A 20,937-nucleotide genomic window follows, 5' to 3' on the forward strand; every position below is an offset into this window, starting at 1 on the left:
ACGCAAAGCGCACATAACGAATTGTACTCCAGCGTGACTTCGCGTTTCATGTTCAGATTTGATCAGTTTTAATACTAATGGATGTTCTGAGGGAAGTAAAACTGGGTAACGAAAGTCAGCATCATCGTCTCTCTGAAAGATACGTGTCTTCACTTTTATAAGGCCATTGGGGTCCATGATAGGTTCTAGAGCACGTATTCTTTTATCTTTCAATCCTTCGAAAGATTCTCGTTGGATGAGTCGGAAAACCACTGTTTCAGCTCCTTTTAGTTCTTCGACTGAAATTCTCCCATGAGTTCTTTCAGATGGTGGTGTTGTAGCATTTTTAATGAATCTAAAGATCCAAGATACGACCTTTATGATCTTTTCGAATTTTGAAATATTGTCAAAAAGTTTAAATTTATCTGTATTCGTGTTATTGCTGGCTGAAACCACAGTTCGTTTTCTCTCTCCATTTACTATATCGAAGTCAGGATGTTCTCCATCTGCAATAGGCCACTCTTCTGGAGGTCGATAAATCCAATCTGGTCCTTTCCACCATTCGGATTTCCTCAATTCTTTTGCAGAGCAACCGCGTGATGTCAAATCCGAAGGATTAAACTTTCCGGGAATGTGATGCCAGTGATTTAGGTTACTCAATTTTCGAATCTCATTTACTCGATTGGCTACAAAAGTGGACCAATTCTCTTTCTGTTTTATCCAAAAGAGAGCATTTGTGGAATCCGTCCAGTAAAAAACTGGAACCTCTTTTAATTCAAAGTCTTCTCTTATTGTATGAGAGAGCCTGGCTCCAATAGTGCAAGCGAGTATCTCTAGTCGAGGTATCGTGAGTGCTTTTAGCGGAGCAACTCTTGCTTTAGATTGTATCAATTGACAAGTGACTCCACTCTCACCGCTGTGTCTAAGAAAAATGCAGGTCGCATACGCGTCCTTGCTTGCGTCCGAAAATACATGCAGAGTGGTACTTTCGTCTATTTTGGGAAGCAATCTAGGAATTTTGATGTCTTTCAAATATTTTAACTGAGATGACCATGTGAAAAATTTCCTTGCTAGATCATTCGGCAGATTAGTATCCCAGTTAATTTTCTGTTTCCAGCACTCTTGCAGAATCAGTTTAGGCATGAGAGTAACTGGACTAGTAAACCCAATTGGGTCAAAGATTTTACTCAATTCGGAAAGAACAGGTCTTTTGCTCAATACAGGGTTTTCTTCATATTTTACGTGACAAGACAAAGTATCGTCAAACAAGTCCCATTTCAATCCCAATACAGACACAACATCTTCATAATCTTTATCAGAAAGGTTTAGAATTGAAGTTTCATTTTTAAGTCTATTATGTTTCCAACCTCTTAGGTCAAATTTTGCAGTAGCCATGATTTCTCTAGATCCTTTGATAAATGAGTTTAATTCTTCAATTGATTCCACGCTCGCTACGCAGTTATCCACATACATGGCTTTCTTTAGCTTTGAAGCTATTTCCTGATGATGTTTTGGTACATTTTCCAAATGGTAGTTAATAGTGGCAGCGAGTAAAAAGGGGCTGGCTTTTACGCCGAATACAACCCTTCGGTGCCGATATATAGTCAGTTTTTCAGGCTGTCCTTTCTCCCACCATAGGAACCGGAGAAAATCTCGATCCGCTGGGTTCACACCTATCTGAAGAAATGCCCTTTTTATATCCGAAATTACTCCATACTTCCCCTCTCGAAATTTCGTCAAAAGTTTGGGGATCAATTCAAGATAATTAGGACCCTTTTCCAGGCAGTCGTTCAGAGAAACCGAATTTTTCTCCTTTGCAGATGCGTCGAACACTGGTCGAATTTTGGTAAACGAATTTTCCCGAAACACGGGTCTATGTGGCAGATAATGCCCTTTGATCTTTTCTGCCTCCGAAATACCGATAGGTTCAATTATTCCGTCTTCTACCGAATCCTTTAAAACAGTTTCGTAGGCTTCTAAGGAATTCTTTGTCTGAAGGGTTTTCACGCAAGACTTCAGACGCTTTTCTGCAAGGATTCTATTACCTGGCAACTCAGGATGAATTTGAAGCCATGGAAGTGACACCTGATATCTTCCAGCGTCATCTCTTTCTAAAGTATGGATAAAATAATTTTCTGTAGCCTTTTCTATTTCTTGTTTTGTTTGCGAAAGAGCTGGTTCAGTTATTCCGATAGAATCAAGAGACCACAAGTCACAAATTTTTCTGTCACTAATGTGTAGTGATAAAAGAATTTCATTAAAATTCTTTCCCTTTACCTTCGTTCTCCCTAATATAGTCCAACCAAGGTGTGTATTCATCGCTACTAAACTCTCCGTTACGTGTTTTACTTCCCCTGTAAAAAGTTTTCCGACATAATCTGCTCCTACAAGCACGTGTATTTCGTTAGGGTGTTTTTCAAATAAACAAGAATTCTCATTAGTTACATCACTGGGCAAAATTTTGTAACCTCTTAGTTTCTTTATGCAGTCCCTATCCTCCAGTTTTGGAATATGTGAGCATATGGTTTTTTGGCTCAAAACTTCCATTTCGCATGTGAATCCTGTTTCTGGATTATTCAACTTAATCAGATACTTGTTGTGATTTTCCCTTTTTTCTATTCCTCCAAAAAGCCCATGAGTCACACTTTCCTGACCTAAAGATTTTAGTTTTAATTTCTCCGCAAGAAATGTGCTGATATATGATCTGCTACTTCCGGTATCCAGAATTATTCGTATAAAATTGCTTTCACCATCTCCGTAAACATTGGCAATTAAAGTTTGCAAGATTACGCTTTCATAGGATGAATTATTCGTTAAGGCCTTATTTTCAATTTGTTCTTCCTTAATTTCTCCGTTTTCGTTTTTAAAACACATTATAGTGGCATGTCGTTGTTTACATAATTCACACCTTATTCTAGAATTGCAATTAAAACTAAGATGCCGTGAATGTAAACAGCGATAACAGATCCCTTTCGCTTTGCATTTCTCCCTTTTTTTCTCAGTAGACCATAAAGATGCTTGTTTACACGTTATAGACTCGTGATCAGAAGAGTCGCAGAAAACACATGGTGTTTGTCCCCCCCGCAAACTTGCGTTCGTCAACTCCGAAGCTGTGTGTTTCGCAATAGGTCTGGTTTCACTCAGTTTGTTATGCTTTTGCGGACTAATTTTCAGTCTCTTTCGCCAGAGGGCGTTCGTGGAAGTAAAGTTCTAGTAAGCAAACGCGACAGTAAGGCTTGCAGTTAATTGATGCCCAGCTAATCCTGGCGAGGACTTCATTTAATTGGTGTGAAATATTAGCATACTGAAAATGCCCTCTGATTAAAATTATTTCTCTTTCATTTAGAATAGTGTTAAATGGTCTAATGATTTAATTTGTTGGCAATGGTCATTCTTTAGTTCTTCATGAGCTTGACAGCCCAGGGTGGGCCTGGCCTTCTCCAGGCATCTGCTTTTAGCAACTGTTCTCCAGTTTTTAACATATAGAATGTTGGTCATTTTCAACACAATTGATCCATCTGACCAGGGGTCCATCTTGAGGTGATTGGGTGTGAAAGAATAGTCCTGATGTTAGCCTATGCATGTCTTAAAAGGCTACTAAAATAGGTACCCAATGTGTGTGGGGTATAGTCTGTTACCCTGCCTTTGGGAAAGATACCAGCAGACTGGTCCTTAGTTAGAGGATTGGGCATGAGGTTAACAACCTCACCCCTTAAAAATTGTAATTGTTATAAAATAAAAAGAAGAATTTTCTGGACTGTTTGTGTGGTGACAATTTGGAAGGGATTTTAGGTATCTGAGATTTCGAACTTGGAATTTGCATTCGCTTTAGAGAAGCAAGGGACTTTCTGCTTTGAAGGAATTAATGAATGGTTATAAAATTAACTTGATGGCACTTTAGAAATTGAGATGGATTGGACAGAGAATTCAGGATAGTAGAAATTACATTATATTTTATAGCTGTGATCATGGAAAACATGTGTTTTGGCATGTGTTTCATTGTTGCATATTATTATCGATTTTGATGCCACATCTTGCAGGTTTTTGGCATCTAATGGTTTTGTGAGACTAAAGGTTTATCCAAGAGATAATAAGAGGTTTTGTAAACAATAACAACATTTATTTACAAGAAAATATATGAACATTTCAATCAATTAGAGATATATTATTAGGCATCTCTGCCTTCCATGTCCTACACCTTTAGTATCCTGCCTGCCACTGACTATTGGGACGAACACAGCGCCCTCTAGTCAGAATGACGCTGGAAATATGTAATACAGGTTATGCAGGATTAGATTGAGGGATAGATATTTAGTCATACATTTACAAGTCAAATCATTATGACCATCCCCATATTCTTCAATGAACTCGTCTGAATGACCTGGAGGGCGCTTTGTTAAGAGGGAATGGTATTTAACTGCTGCTGGAGAAGGTAAGGAATCCTTCTTGAACTTACTTTTGCAAGTGATGGGAAAGGCTGCTGATCTAAGGGAATTTGATAAAGGGCAGATTGTAATGGCTTGAGGACTCGGAATGAGTATCTTTGAAACTGCACGATGGGTTGTTCATTATCTGCCATTGTTAGTATATATTACAAAGTGGATAAATGACGATGAAACCAGCAGCAGATTACAAAGTGTTGGACGTCCACATCCAAGAAATCCATGCCATCAAAGAAAAAGGACATCGGAGACTGTCTCTTTGGGTATAGCAAAATCAGTGCCAGATAATAGTTTACCTGACAGCCCAATACAATGCAGGTCCATTTACAAGTGTTTTAGAACATACATTTCAGCAGACATTGTTGTATATGGGACTGCACAGCAGCCGTCCCACTCTTGTGCCTTTCTTAACCAAGTGTCAGTGTCAACTATACCTACGTTGGGCATGGAAACATCAAGTCTAGAACCATGGATAAATACAAGACAGTTGCCTGGTTGGATAAATCACTATTTCTCATTTACCACGTCGATGGTCGTGTCAGAGTATGCCATCTTCCAGGCAAACAGTTGCTCCATCTGTACAGCAGGTCGTACACAGGCTGGTATAGGCGATATTATGCTTTGGGGTATGTAAGGATGCATCTTCCCTGGAATTGGATACTGGAAATGGAATATTTCAGCATCCTATGTCACAAGGCTCAATTGTGTTTGAGTGGTTCAAAGAGCATAAAGATGGATTCCAATTAATATCCTGTCTATCTAACTAACTGGATCTTAACTTGATAAAGCAAATTTGGGATGTTATGGAGCAGGAGCTCCAAGCTCAAACACCATCATTTCAGAATATCTCGACTTTGCATGACTGCTGCTTAGACATTTGGAACAACCTATCTCTAGTCACCTACCAAGAACCTGTGACATCCATGCCAAGGAAAGTTACAGTTGTTTTACAAGCCAAAAGTTGTGCTCTGTGTTGTTGAGTATATGGTCATTATATTTTAGCTCTTCAGTGTAGTTTAATTAATATACATACACCAGCTGAAGACAAGGATGAGGAGGAGAAGGATACTTTTTGCGAAAAAGGTCCACATATTGTATTCTGCCAGCCCAAAACAGGATGTAAGATTGTTCTGGGAGATGCAATTGCCAAGAACGGAAAGGAAAATAGGTTCAGACCTACCATTGGTGGGAATAGCCTATATCATGACTCAAATGATAATGTACAGAAACTAATATTTTTTGCTATGAAACATGGTTTGGTGGTGGCCAGTACTTGCTTTCTGCACAAAAGTATTCACAAATGACTTGGAAATCTCCAGATTGTGACACTTTCAGATTGACCTTGTCTTAATTTACACCAGACATGCTTCAGACATATTGGATGTCAGGTCATATTGTGGAGCAAATTTTGACTTAGACCATTAAGAAATCTCAATTTGGAGTGTATAGGTGAGAAATGGAGTCTGTAAAAAATGACTATTATTCAAACTCTGTTAAAAATGACTATTATTCAAACTGCCAGCAGAGTCTTGGGAAGTGCAATAAAAGGGAATGAGTGACGACTAGTTTGGTAAAAAATATAGGGCTGTCATTGACCTTAAAAATAAGAATGTGCTTCAAGGAAAGCATGCCAGATTAGCAGTTGATGAATATAAATGTGTTAGAAAAAAGATCCATGGTCCTAAAAAAAAAAAAAAAAAAAAGGAACTTTTATGAAAATCTTCTTAGAGATGTTGAACATGTTAGAAGTGTAACTTTCTTTCATGAATCAGTCGTGAATGGAGAAGTTTTAAACCTAGAACAGCACTTCGTAGAGTTGTAGAGGAAAAAGCAGTTCTATTTTAACTGATAAGAATGACATTCTACAGATATGGAGGAGCACCTGAATGAGCTACTGAATTCCGATCTGTATACAGAAAATAGTGAACAAGCAGTAATCTAGGGCCTATTGATCCCCTCTATCTGGAAGAGGTGAATCATGTTCTAAAGAAAATAAAAAAACAATATAGCTCCTGGGCCAGACAGTATTCCACCTATGGAGGTAAGAAAGGAAAGAGGGGTCAAACCGGCATTAAAAGTGAAGCACTGCTCTGAAGCTTCGGTCAGCAGATGGGGTGTTTTTTTGTTTACATTCAGAAGCTTGCTAAGCTCGCTTGACAGCACTCTGATAGTATTTAGACACACATGACAGTTCCATACCAATCGAAAAAGGGACACTTCCGCATAAAGGAAACATTCATAGTGTGATGGATAATAGCAATTTGTATAGTTTAGTGATATTTACGCAAAAATCACCTCTTGGTTATTTTTCGATAACTAACAACAGCAATTTTGATTGTGAATTTGTTTTATAAAATTCTAAGCTGTTAAACTACAAAAATATAGATTTTAGCAAAAATGTTATGCTTAAAGAACGAAAAAAAAATCTTACGGTATCTTTAAAATTATGTACATCTTTCCATACCTTTGATAGAGTATTTGCTACTTTTATTTTATGTTTCAAATGCCAAAATGTTTTAAATTTTTTTCACATCCACATATTATTGTAACACATACTTTTTAAAATTTTTTAGAGGAGAGGCTTTACTGTTGCTCATTTTAAACTCATCATTTTATTTTTATATATCCGAAAAATAATCACTTTGGGCTTATTTGTTTTACTTATTTGGGTTAATAAAAATAAAATTACCACCAAATGCTGCAACCCTCATCAAAATTAATAAAATGTACACACAGATATGCCAATAAGTTAACTTTTCCTTGATTTGTAACCACATATTTGTGTAAAATTATGTAGTTTTACACAAATGTGTGGAACAGAAGACTGATACATTTGCGAATTCGGTGGAAGTACTATGTGCGGTCAATTTGTAACGATTATAAATATTATCTAAATATATAATAACCTTAACATTGAATTGTAAACTTAAATTGAAATCCTGTTGACAAATACATTACACAACTACCCTTTAACAGATTGCTTTCCAGTACGAGCAAGAATTGTGTTAAAAGTTATTGTAAAGGAAATTCTATGAGATGCATACTTAAAGTTTTAAAGAAGAGTTTTGGAATATGTATTTGTTGAAATTAAGGGTAAAAAGATCTGATAAGTGAAATTAAAAGAATTAATTATTCCCCTTACATTTTATAATAACTCCGTTACGAGTTTTAAATAATATTTTTAAAAAACCCTTATTTTATTCCCTTTAAGAAATATTCAAAGAAAGTTAAGTACTACCTAAAGTATTTTGCTATTAAAATAAAAAGTGCTCTAATTTGAAGTGGACCGAATAGAGCATTAATTATAAATTGACTTATATTTTTCGATTTAAAAGATGCCTCAGAGGCTAAAATATCATGTCATATTTGAGAAAGTATTTTAGGAAGAAGCTCTATAAATAGAAAAGAAATAATGCATAATTTGAATATTAATAATACAATAAAGTTTGATCTTAATTTTTCTAATCCTGAACCTAATAAAATTGAATTACCTTAATTTTTTTTCTAATGTAATTAATGAAAACTTTTGAAAATATTTCATTCAAATTAAACCATTCTGAGCAAACTGTTCTGTGAAAAGTATAGTATTTAATTCCGTTCAGAATGAAAAGTTGTTTAAAAATGTATTCTTTTCATATACTTAGGTCTCTGAAGTACTGTAGAAAAAGAAAATATATACATGCATGTGTATATTTACAACGTAATTACAAAATATTTACATCCGAACATATCAAAAACCCATTGAACTTAATGATAAATTACCCAATGTTTTGGTCACCAACAAAGGGATTGCCAGGTGCTTCAAAGCAGGCTATTGGGAAAACCAGTTAGGGCCACTCCATCTTACTTCTTACCTCCTTGATTCAACCAAAGATATTTATTAAAAACTACAGGATCTACTCGCTTTCTATTAATCAAGGACTTAATTCAACGTATGTGGATTATGAGACTCCCAATGGAATGGAAACACTTATTACCGTCTGTTTGGATATACAAAAAGGGAGATGTGCTTGATCTAATTAACCTTGATTGCCTGATTTGATTGCACAGAAAAGGAGATATGCTCGATTGATAATTATAGAAGACTTGGTCTCCTGTTGCACATCCTGTAAGATACTTTTAACTATTCTTTTTAACAGACTTTTACCTTATGCTGATTATGCGATTGGCGATTGTAAATGCGACTTTGGGAGGAGGAGATCAACTATTGAGCAGATTTTCAACTTAAGGTAGATTGTTGCACTGTTGGCTTTAACTGTTAAAAGGAAACCAAGATATGGTTATTCACAAGGTGACCTTACAGAACAACTTGAGGTATTAGAGATTCTAGAATCAATACTAGATGAAATATTTTTACTAAAATTATTAAATTATTGGCTTGTGCAGAAAATATTTGCATTGTTGCTTATACTCTTAAACAGGCGTTCATGGCAATGGAAAAAGTGCAAAAAGATTTAACCTTTCTGTTTACAAAACTGAAACTAAATATATGATTTGTTTAAAAAAATTCTAGTTTCACTTATCTGGGAGTAGAGATCAATTGTAAAAATGAGATGACTTTTAAAGTACTTAAATGAATCTCTGCTGCAAATTGATGTTTTTATATCCTGAAGACTTATTTAAAATCCAGCTTTCTTAAGTCAGAACTAAATTACTTCTTTGCAAGAGTTGTATAAAATCTGTTCTGACTTATGAGTCAGAAGCTTGGGTGCTGACTTTACATGATGAGGAAGCTTTGTGGATTTGAGAGAAGGATATTGCATTGCATACTTTTTTTTGTTAAAGTAAAATATTTTTTAGGAAAGTACTTCATCTGTGTTCTTTTGATCCAATAATGTTTAGCCAGCCGACTACTGATTAGTTTAACTACAGAAGTTCTGTAGTTAACTAATCAGTTAATTCTGTAGTTAAATTCTCTCTCTCTCTCTCTCTCTTTTTTTTTTTTTTTTTTTTTTTTTTTTTTTTTTAATCATGTGAATTCTTCACATTGTAAATAAATCTCTGAATCCATGTCTGTGATTCATAATATGTTGCTAAGTGTGCTGAAATTCCATATGTCAAAGAGTTTCTGATTCAATTCCTACAAAAAAAGTAGTAGAATTTTCTGTTTCAGATTCAGCTTCAAACAAATCAAAAATTTCATTACTCAGTAGCAGATAATGGTTTTCATCTTTCCTTGTCCAAGGTGGTCAATTTCACTACAGTTTTTTGTCTTTCAGAGCAATTAAGTTGTCTTCTCTAGACAAACTCTTTTCTTTTCCAGAACAATAAGTCATCCAATCTGAATTAGAAAGAGTTCTTATTTTTTTCAACTTTTGAGAATTGTCTTTGATCCAGTGAAGAATAATCACTGAATTGAAGTTTTTTCAAATGTACTGAAAGAATCTAGCACCTACAAGAGCTGGATGAAGTTCCAATCTAGGTAATGTAATGTGCAACTTTTCATTTTGAGGCTATTAAAACTGAACTAGATTTTCCAACTAAATTGCTGTAACATAAATAAATTATAGCTCCATAGGCTCTTTTGCTTGCGCATACAAAGCAACAAAGTTGCCAATTAGTTAATTCATAATTTTCTTTTAGTTCAAATAAATGCCGCGGTACTTAAATCACTTCAAGTAGTGAAAGTCTTCACACGAGTCTTAATATGATTTTGCCAAAGTTGGTGGTAAGAGTTCATCTCAGTTCAGCCTTCTCTTCCATATTTCTTGAAGTATCATTTTTGCTCTATGAATGGAGAAATATGTCCAGTTGGATTAAGCAGCTTTCCAACAGTTCTTATCACTTTTGTTTGATGACTTAAATTCATAAACATTTTTTGTATTCATCAGTTTTTCATTGTCAGAGCTTATACAATCTACCCCTGAATTCCAGCAATATCCAAGAATCTTATAAGGTATTTCTCCCGCTTTCCAAGCGTCCTTCGTGGTGTAGTGGTTCTGCACGCTGGCCCGGTATTCCAGAGGTCCGTGGTTCGATTCCCGGCGAAGGCGTTGTTAATTTTTCATCTCTCCGGCCTCCAAAAAATATCCTAATGACTCTACAGTGGCGCCCGAACTAAAAGAGTTGTGGATAATGATTCTCCACACCCAGGATTTGGCGACTAGGTCCCCTAAAACCCTAGTCGCCCTTTAAAAAGGGAAGTATATAAGGTATTTCTCCCGCTTTCCAAGCGTCCTTCGTGGTGTAGTGGTTCTGCACGCTGGCCCGGTATTCCAGAGGTCCGTGGTTCGATTCCCAGCGAAGGCGTTGTTAATTTTTCATCTCTCCGGCCTCCAAAAAATATCCTAATGACTCTACAATCTTACCGGAGAATCGAAAGCTGTTTTCTCATTGAGTCAATCTTTAAGTAGTTGTATATTTTAAGTTAAAATATCTTGCCAAGTAATGATTATTGGAGAAGTTAAACAACAAGAATCAGCATAATGTTTGTAAATTTTGCAGGACTAGTTTAACCAGTTAACTGTTATTGACAACTATCATCAGGGAGAAGCAGTACGATTTTGTGTATTGACGAGTATACTCGTCATGCGTATAATGAAATGGAAAGATAAGAGGTTTATTTAGTAAGTACTGTACATAATGACAACATAATAAAAACAGAGAAAAGAAAAATAATAACAAAGAAACCAGAGCTACTGATTCATTATAATAAAAAAATGGGTGGAGTGTATATGAGCGATGGAATTATCATAACGTACTCCACAGCAAAAAAAAAAAAACTCAAAATGTACTACAGAAAGATAGTTCTCCATTTCTTAGACATTGTGTCTGAATGCGTTCATATTATCTAAAAAAAATAATGGAACATTATCGCATATCAAATTTTTGCTGAAATTTATTGAAGACGCTTTTGCGACATATCCAATTGAAAGAATAAATCGACACAAACTCTGTCATTTAGACCTAATATAAGCCAATTAGGTGGGAATCGTGTTCTGGATTATATACCCGGAACATCGGGGGAAAAAAAAAAAAAAAACCTACGCGAAGGTGTTTGCATTTGCTACAAACTTAAGATCAGGAAGGAATCACGTTACTGGTGTTCGATTTACAAATTCCCATTGTGTATAGTACCCTGTTTTGCTGAATATCACTCCACAACAGGAATTTAAATTCTTTCTTTTATATGTATAATATTTAATTTAATTTATTGCGTTTTTAGTTTAATATGTATGTAATATATGCTTATGTTACCAAATAAGTAAATATTAGTAATAAAATTTTCAATTTTATAAAATAAACCCATCTTTTTCATCAAATATCTTACCAGCGCAACTTACTCTGTGATTGGTGAATATACTCGTGATGGCTTGATTCTGACACAAAACGGTGCACACTCTTAAACGAGGACGCCACAGTTAACTGGTTAAATACAGAACCATCTTCTTCAGCTGCCTAAGGTGCAAATGAACGAGATAAAATATGATAAGAATGACTGGAAAGAAGTTAAGCTACTGGCACCATCTATTGATGAAACAAGAAACCTAAAACATAATTTCTTTAAAATATGGTGGAATGATTATGATAAGCATAGTTTCCTTAAAAGATGGCACCTTGAAAGGTTGAAGATAGATTGGAATTAGGGTCGTTAACTAGAACAGATTTTTTTTAATGTGAAACACCTCTAGAAAATCTAATTCACCAATGGTCACTCTGCTTTATTATTGAATAATTTTCAGTGTTCTCTTTTATACAAGAAGTGAACAAATTTTGTGCAACATAATTCAGGGACAACTTTCTCTTGGTGATACACAACATATCTTAGATGCAATCTAAACATTAATAAAATTTTAAGATTAGTTGTGGCAGATCAGTGCCATTTGTTGGCTACAACAGTTGGTATCAAGTAAACTATTGCTGTGCATCATTATTGAATAATTTTCAGTGTTCTCTCTTCTATAAAAAGTGAACAAATTTTTTAACCGTCAATGTTGATTTAACTTGAATTGTAATGTATTGACTCTAATCTTTAATTTTTGTTTACATATGTAATATATTTATTAAATTCCTATGCTTATAGGCTGTGTGTTTTTGCTTCTGTAAACAAACATTCAGTTAGATTCAAATACATTTGTGGCATAAGAAGAGTGATAAAGAAGGGTTTATTTTTTCTACAGAGAAAAGGAATCTTGTATTAACCCTGTGAGCAGCGCAGGATTTTAGATCCATTGTGAAGACCAGTATTTAAACAGCATTTATTAATTTAGTTTGTATAATTACTTATTTCAATCTGTATTTCCATAAATTTACATTCATTAAGATGATATTTACATTATTAAAGAAGGTAAGAAAGCAAAATATCTTAAATTATAAGCTAATATATGCCAAGTAGCAAAACTTCTGATGACCGGATAAACCCGGTCATAACGCTCAGAGGGTTAAAATATTTCTGTAAAAGAAGGAAAACAAATTATCTGTCATGTATGAAGTAGTAAAAATTGTATTAGGGTATTTTCCATAAGTTATTTTACAGAAGATATAATCATGGATTAATTTGTATGTATGCTTAAATTTATATAAATTAAGTTTAAAATTAGCTTGACATACAAATAGTTACAAAATTAAAAATTAGTGTAAAAATGATAAGAATTAAAAAATTGTTCATTAATTTATTTTTTCTGTATTTCTTTAGCTGATTTAACCATATTGCGAATTTTATTAATATGATGCCTATTTCAGTTTTCCCTTTTTAATCTTTTTACTTTATGTAACCATTGGGCATAAGATGTTAGAAATATATCCATATGCATTCAAATTACTGTTGTTCCGAACTATAGAGATGTGTCTGTCGGGTGCCCAATGGCTGCCCAAACCATCACACCAGGTGCAAGGACCTCCTATGTCGATATTGAATGCAAGCAGGCAACAAGCTGTCTCCTCAGACACTCCAGACACATGTATGGTTCTCAGAATACTACACGTAGAATGGGACTCATTTGTTTGAAAAGGCGATTTTGTGCAACTCCTGTACCCATCTTTGTCGTTTAGTGCACCAAAGTAATGGTCACCCTGCTGATAGTCCACACTGCTGCAAACGGCGATGCACCATACAGGCTGATACTGGGTGTGTTGCAAATATGCCCATTTCCTGACTAATGGTCGGTGATATAGTCAAATGATTTTGCAGGGCTGACCTCACAATATGTCTGTCCACTCAGGCGTTGATCATAGGAGGGTGTTGAGATCATGCGTGCTGTTCAGTATGACCCACAGCAATCCATTGACTCTATATTCATATGACAATGATTTGATGTTGACCAGTGCTAGCGGGGATATCATGGAACAATAATCTACACATTCGATAGACTTGATCATACTTCTATAGAATTTCAAAACTTGCTGCTAAGCATTTCCTCTTATTTGAGGCATAGCATGATATTCTGTGCAAACTCCAACATTATAAAGCACTTTCTAAATGATAAATCCACTACACAACTTTTCTTTTATGCAGTGCTTCAGATGTCATTTCTCCCTCCTGCATCATCTAAATGTGCTGAAATACTAATCATTTGCATATCCTAACTTCTTCCTTTCTTCTAATTTTTGACATTTGTCAGATCATTCCTTCTTGGTGTTGTAATTTTAATGCCCAACAGTGTATATTATGTTTAAAAGTGTAGCATGGAAAGTTTGCTAAACCCAAGTATAATCAAATTCTTTACAGATTAAACTTATTGATTTGGACATAGGCTAATTGACTATATTTCATTTTAGATCAGTATCTTGAAAAACATCCTTCGATGTCTTCATTTCTGCACAGACTGAAAAATGCTGGGAAGAAAATGTTTTTGATAACAAACAGTCCCTTCAAATTTGTGTAAGTTTCGGATTTTTAAATATTAATTATTAATATTAAATAAATTGGATTTTTAAATATTTTAATATTTTAATTGTAAATCAAAGTTATGTGTAAATTATTGTTAAGATGGCAAAGATTTGTAATGAAATATTATATTTTTGTATGTAAAGTAAATTATGTGGCTATCAACAAATATAAAACTGTTAAATGTTGCATTTAATGAAAAATACCTGGTTTTTTAGGCATAGTATGATTTTTTTTTTCCTAAGCTTATATTAAAAGGGCAGCTAAGTGCACTAAGGACTTGTTTTATTCTGTAAAATTGCATTTATTTTTAAAAAGTTGTAAGGTTATTTTTGATCTAGTGCTGCTACATTAGTTCTCTAGACATATAGTGAGTTATTGCTGTGTCTGAAATAGAAAGAGAAGTTATAAAATAAACTTTTTATTTAAACAGTGGCACATTTTTATGTTTTAATAACCACGGCTCATGTTGATGTTAATAATAAGAATAGTCAGTTAAAATTAAATCTTGATCAGTAGTTAAAGACTATGCAATTAAATGCTAAGCTAAAAGCTGGTTCAGTACATCAGATTAATGTAGTGGTAGCGAGAGAATGCAAAACTGAGATAAATGAGATGAGATTTTTAAAGCTGCTAGAGTTAGTAGATTGTGTATTGTTTAAGGCTAGAAACTATCTTTCTCTTTCTGTCAAGATCCATAAACCTCATTTAAAATGCACAGACAACTAATTTGCATTCTGGTGAGGAATACAGAAAGGAGAAGTTATAGTAAAGACCAAAATAGTAACTGGTTAATTAACATACGATACTCTACAAAGTAAAATAACAAAAATCAAGTTTAAAAAATGAATTTTATATTCATGGACTTGAAATGACCCATGAGTGTGTATACTGTTAAAATTTGAAATCGAAAGAAATCAATTTGTATTGGTTTGTATTTTAATGAAATGCATTTGGTTTTAATCTGTTTATTTTCTATTTCAATTAAAATCCTTGTAATGGTTTCCTTTTTTAGCATTTCTTTTCTACATATACTATTTTAAGATTTTTGGAATATCTCAATCTTGCTATTTTTTAATTTCTTAAGTTTTTGTATCATTCTGGTACAGAATATTTTGCAGTGAAAGCTGGTAGCTATTAAGAAGAAAATGTTTTTGTAAAATGTAATTGTCTTAATAAGAAAGTATTAATTTCCTTTCAGTGATAACGGTATGAAGTACATGATAGGTCCTAACTGGGCTGATCTTTTCGAAGTAATAGTTGTTCAAGCAAGGAAACCAAAGTTTTTCACTGATCAAAGCCGGTATGTTTTTTTTTTTCTTCTATCTTAACTTCAATTAAATTATTATAGTCATGGTAATGTAAACAGTATAAAACTGCAAATTTCATTTTTAACATTAACACATTGATTACCTTAGAATTTTATATAAATTTACAATATGAAAATTACTTTAGGATTTACGATGGTTGAAAAATGACTTTTGATTTTCAGGCTTATTCTGTGGGAATATATATACATAAATAGTATTTTATCATTTTGTTGCGTTTTTAACAAAGTTTAACCTCGTTTTCTTTCTTTCTTTCTTTTTTTTTTTTTTTTTTTTTTTTTTTTTAATGGGTACTAATGGAATAAAAAGATGGCAAAAATGGTGCTGTGGTTGCTATAAAGATAACGTTATGAGTCATGATAGAAAGTATGCCTAAAGTAAAACCAAAAAAGAACAACATTTTGCCCTCAATGTCCTTCTCAGCCACATTATTTTTAATGTTTTAATAAAGTGCATCATTATTAATCTACCTTTTGTTTGCTTGTTCCATAATTACGTTAATTATGTATGATCTTGATGTTTTCTGTTTTCTTATCAGTAAAGTCAAATTTGCACCCATGAGTTTGTACCATTTGTACCCAAAATATGAGTTATTTTTTCCACAAATGAGCATATATATTATCTTTCTTTCAAATCACAGCAATATGCAGAAGTGCTACGTTGGTTACTTTATATAGTGAAATATGCAGTGTGTCTGGCAGGACTGAACGATAGCTCAGTCTTCTTTGCCAGTTTACTATGAACCCCATAGTGCTACTGAAATTACTAGTTGTCAATCACTGGAGACCCCATAGTGACAGATATGTTAAGTACAGGTTAAAAATAAGCTGAAATGGTCAATTACATTTTTTTCTAAGTTATTGTAAATAATTGAGTAGTCTTTAGAAAAGGAATAGTCTTACTTTAAAAATTATCAAACTGCATATTTGAGTTTTAAGTTTAGTAACTGTGCTTTTCACTTAAAGGAATTCAGAGAAGCTTAAAAAAATTTTTTTTAACGTAGTCTGATTTTTAGTATCTCAAATTAATATAGACTGAATCTTAAAAATTTAACTTGATGGTAAGTTAGATAGCACAAAATCAGTATCTGTTTAGATGGTGTATATTAAAAAGAGTAAAAGCATACTTAATGCAGTATTAATAAAATTCAACCAACACCAGAATTAATCTGCCCAAATCGGATTTTTTCCCTTATTAGAAATAAGTGTACATTATTCATTTTGCAGCTTTAATGTTAAAATGCATAATTGTGTATTAACCTGTTGAGGTTTGGTGCATAAAATTTTTTTTTGGAAAAAATAACTTTACACATAGATAATTAGCCCCTAATACAATGTTATTTCATGCAAAACAAAACAAAACAAAAAAAAAAAAACAGGTAGACCGTTAAGGTAATTCATGATGTGATGGGATAACGCTTGTCGCACCACGCATCTAGAGCAATAAAATGGTACCTTTGCCCAAGCATAAATTCTCCTAACATGCTTATCTAAAGTGCTAGTTTTAGCAATCAAATGAAAATGCAAGATAAGAAAGTGTTCTTGAATAATTATCTAGAAAATAATGATCATATTCGCAAAATAAAAAAATATTTTTCCAAAAAAAAAAAATGCACAATTTAAAAAAAAAAAAAAAATCGCTCTCTATATGACTTTTTAGATGTTTTTTAATGATTCCATAATGGATTTGAAACAGAGAAGATTTTTGCTCAAATACTTTATTTGCTACAGGTTTGAAAAGGAAGATATTTAGAAAGCTGTCATGTTTATTTACATTTTACCTCTTTCCTTTGCTTAGGATATTTTTCTATGTTGAAGCACACTCTCATATCCATTCAGTATTCAGTGACATTTCAACATTTCATGTTACAGAGTTATATTTTCATTTCTTTCGGAAAAAATGCTAAATATTTTTCAAGGTTTAACATTATTACAATTTATTAAAAAATATAAATTTGCATTATCAACATATAAAATGAACATGATACTTGAATTTAAAAATATTTGAATGGTGCTGCCATCTAGTAGCAACAATTCCTACATGCATGGTGGGACAAAAGGAAACTTTCACATAAAAGTATTCATTCTAACACCAAAAGTTGTTGTTCCTTAGACCTTTAAAGAATTTTTATTTTACATTATTTCCATGCTGCCATCTGTTATGCATTTAGAGAACTAAAAGGTGTTATGTATGTATGTTAAATGGAATTTTACAGCTTTCATTTGGGAGATAATAACTGATAAAAAAGGTGGAACTAAATGTAATGGATAAAAAATAAATGTAATGGATATCGTGTAATTCCTGTAAAAATGCATTAATTAAAATTCTCTTGTTTGTATAATAATCCATGTTATATATTCAATAATAAGTTATTTAAGAAATAATTTGATAGGTATTTCATGGAGGTATTTTCTTTTTTGTAGCATTATCTGTATTTCTCAATAAAATTTAAGTGAGAAATAAAGGAGAAGTCATGAGTTATAACCTTTCAACCAGTAAAGTCATATATACACATACAAGGATATTTTCCCTGACCTCTCTGTATAAATATATGTGTATTTTGAACTGTGTGCAAACAGTTTGTATAGTAGAAGAAAATCTTTGTGTAAAGTAGCATTTAGGAATTATAACTAACAAATTAACTTCTTTTTCATGGCACTTTTGTGAACTATGAGGTTTTGAAGCTGCCTGGTTGAAGAGAGTATATTTTAATTAATGGAAATCTTACTGAAATTATAATATGTGTTAGTACATATTGATCTATTATAGGGTCCACCAGCGGGCGAGTTGTTCAACACTGGTAGCTCGGTCCCAGATTCGAATCCCACAAATAGGCTGGCTGCATGGGCATTTTCATGGTTTTTCCTATGTGTAACATTGTGGGTATTGATGGAAAAATGAAATCAAAACTAAACAGCCAGAGCATTTCATAATTTAAATAAATGCTTATTTTTGTTATAAAGAAACAGCATATTTATTTTTATATAACTTCCATACTTGTTTGCAATATATTACATATTTTTATATAAAAATGATATAACAAGCTTATTAAGAAATAAGGCTTATGCAATGCTTACCATGGAACACTCCAAGTAACAACTTTTTTTAACTTAACTCATTGCTGCCACACAGCGAATCTTGATAATTATGCAAAAACATTACGTCATGTTGCCAATTAGAAAATCTTAACAATTATATAAAACATTGAATTATGTTCCACTACAACATGTATGCGCTTAAGTCCTCCAAGAAGTTTCGCTTAAGTCCTCCAAGAAGGCATCCATCCCCTTAAGCAGATAGGCCTTGAGGCCTTGCCATAATTAAATAAACCAAACAATATCCATCTTTAATAACAAATTATTTATTCTGAAATATCAACATCTTGTATGTTATTCTTCTTTTTTCTTCCAAAAATTTCAGAATACTGTTTAGTTTAGTATAATAAGTTTAGTATATATGGAATGTATCTGTAGTAAATTTAGTTTAAAAAATTGCTTAGTTTCTGAAACAAATATTTTAAGCTTAATTTGATTAAAATTCGTTTGTAGGCCCTTTAGGATTTACGATGTACACACCAAAAGTCAGCTATGGGAAAGGGTTGTATCCCTTGACAAAGGCTGTGTATATATGGAAGTAAGCTTTGAGTATACTTTATTAATTATTTATATCCTGAAAGTAAGCACATATGATAAATTTAACATTATGCTTTCTTTTTAAGGGTAATTTGAAGGAACTTCAGCGTTTGACTGGTTGGTATGGAAATTCTGTTTTATATTTTGGGGACCAAATATATTCTGATCTTGCTGACCTGACATTACATCATGGTTGGAGGACAGGTGCTATCATATATGAGCTATCTGTAAGAAAATTTTATGTAGATACTTTCATTCATGTATTGTTTTTAGGATTTTAATATGAAAGCATCCACATTCTAGGTTATTTAAGTAGTTGTTATAAATTCCTAAGCATGATATTCTAGGATATAATAAGGGATATACTTTTAATCCAGCACTCTGTGATCTGACATGTTTTGAATGTGCCTGTACTGGTTTGTGGATGTGCTATTTACAAATGGTGCTATCAGTGCATTTAATGATCAATATCTATTTATGTTACAACCTAGTGTTTTGGCTGTTAATTTCTTATATTTATCTTTATCATAGTCCTAAGAGACTACTACAGAGTGCAGATTATAATATTGGGTTTTAATGAAAGTTTCCCACCACCACAAATATCATCTGTGCAAACAGTTCGCATTGCCATGTTTAATCATATTTTGTCAACCATTTTTTGGCATTTTAAAGAAAGAGACTTGCTGTAGAATACTGTGTTGTGAAATGTGTCAAAAAATATCATTATCATTAAATACAAGGTTTTTGAAATGGAACTATCACACTGTCAGATTAGAACCATCATTTACTTCCACTTCTGGTATAAAAAGTCAGCTACAGAATGTTACCAAATCTTTAACACTGCTTTAGATACTAATGTTGTATGATATGGCACTGTGAAGGTTTGGTACTGAAAATTTGAAAAGAAGGAATGTGACATTCAAGAAGCAGAGCAGTCTGGCCGGCCTTCTGATGCTGATGAGGCCTGCCTGCAAAAACTTTAGGAAGTAGTTCAGGCCTGAACTAACTTGCTCAAATTTCAACGCAAGTCTAAAATTCTGGACCATATCGTCACTTGTGATGAAAAGTGTATTTACTTCAACAATTCAGGCCGGAAAGGGGAGTGGTTTATACCCGATGAGCCAGTTGACAGCATCGGAAAATGCAATTTGACTGACAAAAAGATAATGCTTTTTATATAGTGGGATTGTTGTGGTATTATCCTAGTATCTAGAGTACCTAGAAAAAGTTAAAACCCTTGGCAGTAAGGTGTACAGCAAGATATTAGTCCTTGTTGGTGCTGCTATCAAGGAAAACTGGTTAACTGAGTTCCTGTACCAAAAGGTAATGTTCTATCAAGATAATGCAAGACCACGTGTGTGCATTCACCGGCTGAACTCTGTACAGACTCGAATAGGATCTTTTGCCAATCTCGCCATATAACCTCGACATCACCCCTCAGACTTCTGCCTTTTTTCACACCTACAGCTACATCTTGCTGGTACTATCTTCCATTTTGCACAGGACGTCCAAAATGAGGTTGATCTGTTTTTCAACTTGTGGCCACTAAGTTTCTGAGCTGATGGCTTTGAAAAACTACCAAAAGATTGGCAGAAAATCATAGGTTTGGGTGGTGGTTACTACCCACACTAAAGCTACTGCTTTCATGTTTTTTCCCCCCTAACTTTATTAAGAAAATTTTTTGAAGGAACACTTTTGTTACAACCAGATATTTTTAAAATACAAACTTA

General features: G+C 33.4%; 1 protein-coding gene across 1 annotated transcript in view; it reads left to right on the forward strand.

The window, feature by feature from the left end:
- Positions 1-20,937, forward strand: part of Nt5c (5' nucleotidase C) — a 188,640-nt gene that overhangs the window by 117,092 nt on the left and 50,611 nt on the right. The window contains exons 8-11 of the mRNA XM_085824897.1: positions 14,139-14,241; positions 15,449-15,550; positions 19,124-19,208; positions 19,294-19,434. Coding sequence (XP_085681023.1) covers positions 14,139-14,241; positions 15,449-15,550; positions 19,124-19,208; positions 19,294-19,434 — 431 coding nt within the window. The remainder of the gene's footprint in view (positions 1-14,138; positions 14,242-15,448; positions 15,551-19,123; positions 19,209-19,293; positions 19,435-20,937) is intronic.

This window comes from Stegodyphus dumicola, chromosome 10 (assembly GCF_044657685.1).
Source record: "Stegodyphus dumicola isolate Sdum_Otavi_A_Nest chromosome 10, ASM4465768v1".
NCBI classification, from domain to species: Eukaryota; Metazoa; Arthropoda; class Arachnida; order Araneae; family Eresidae; genus Stegodyphus; species Stegodyphus dumicola.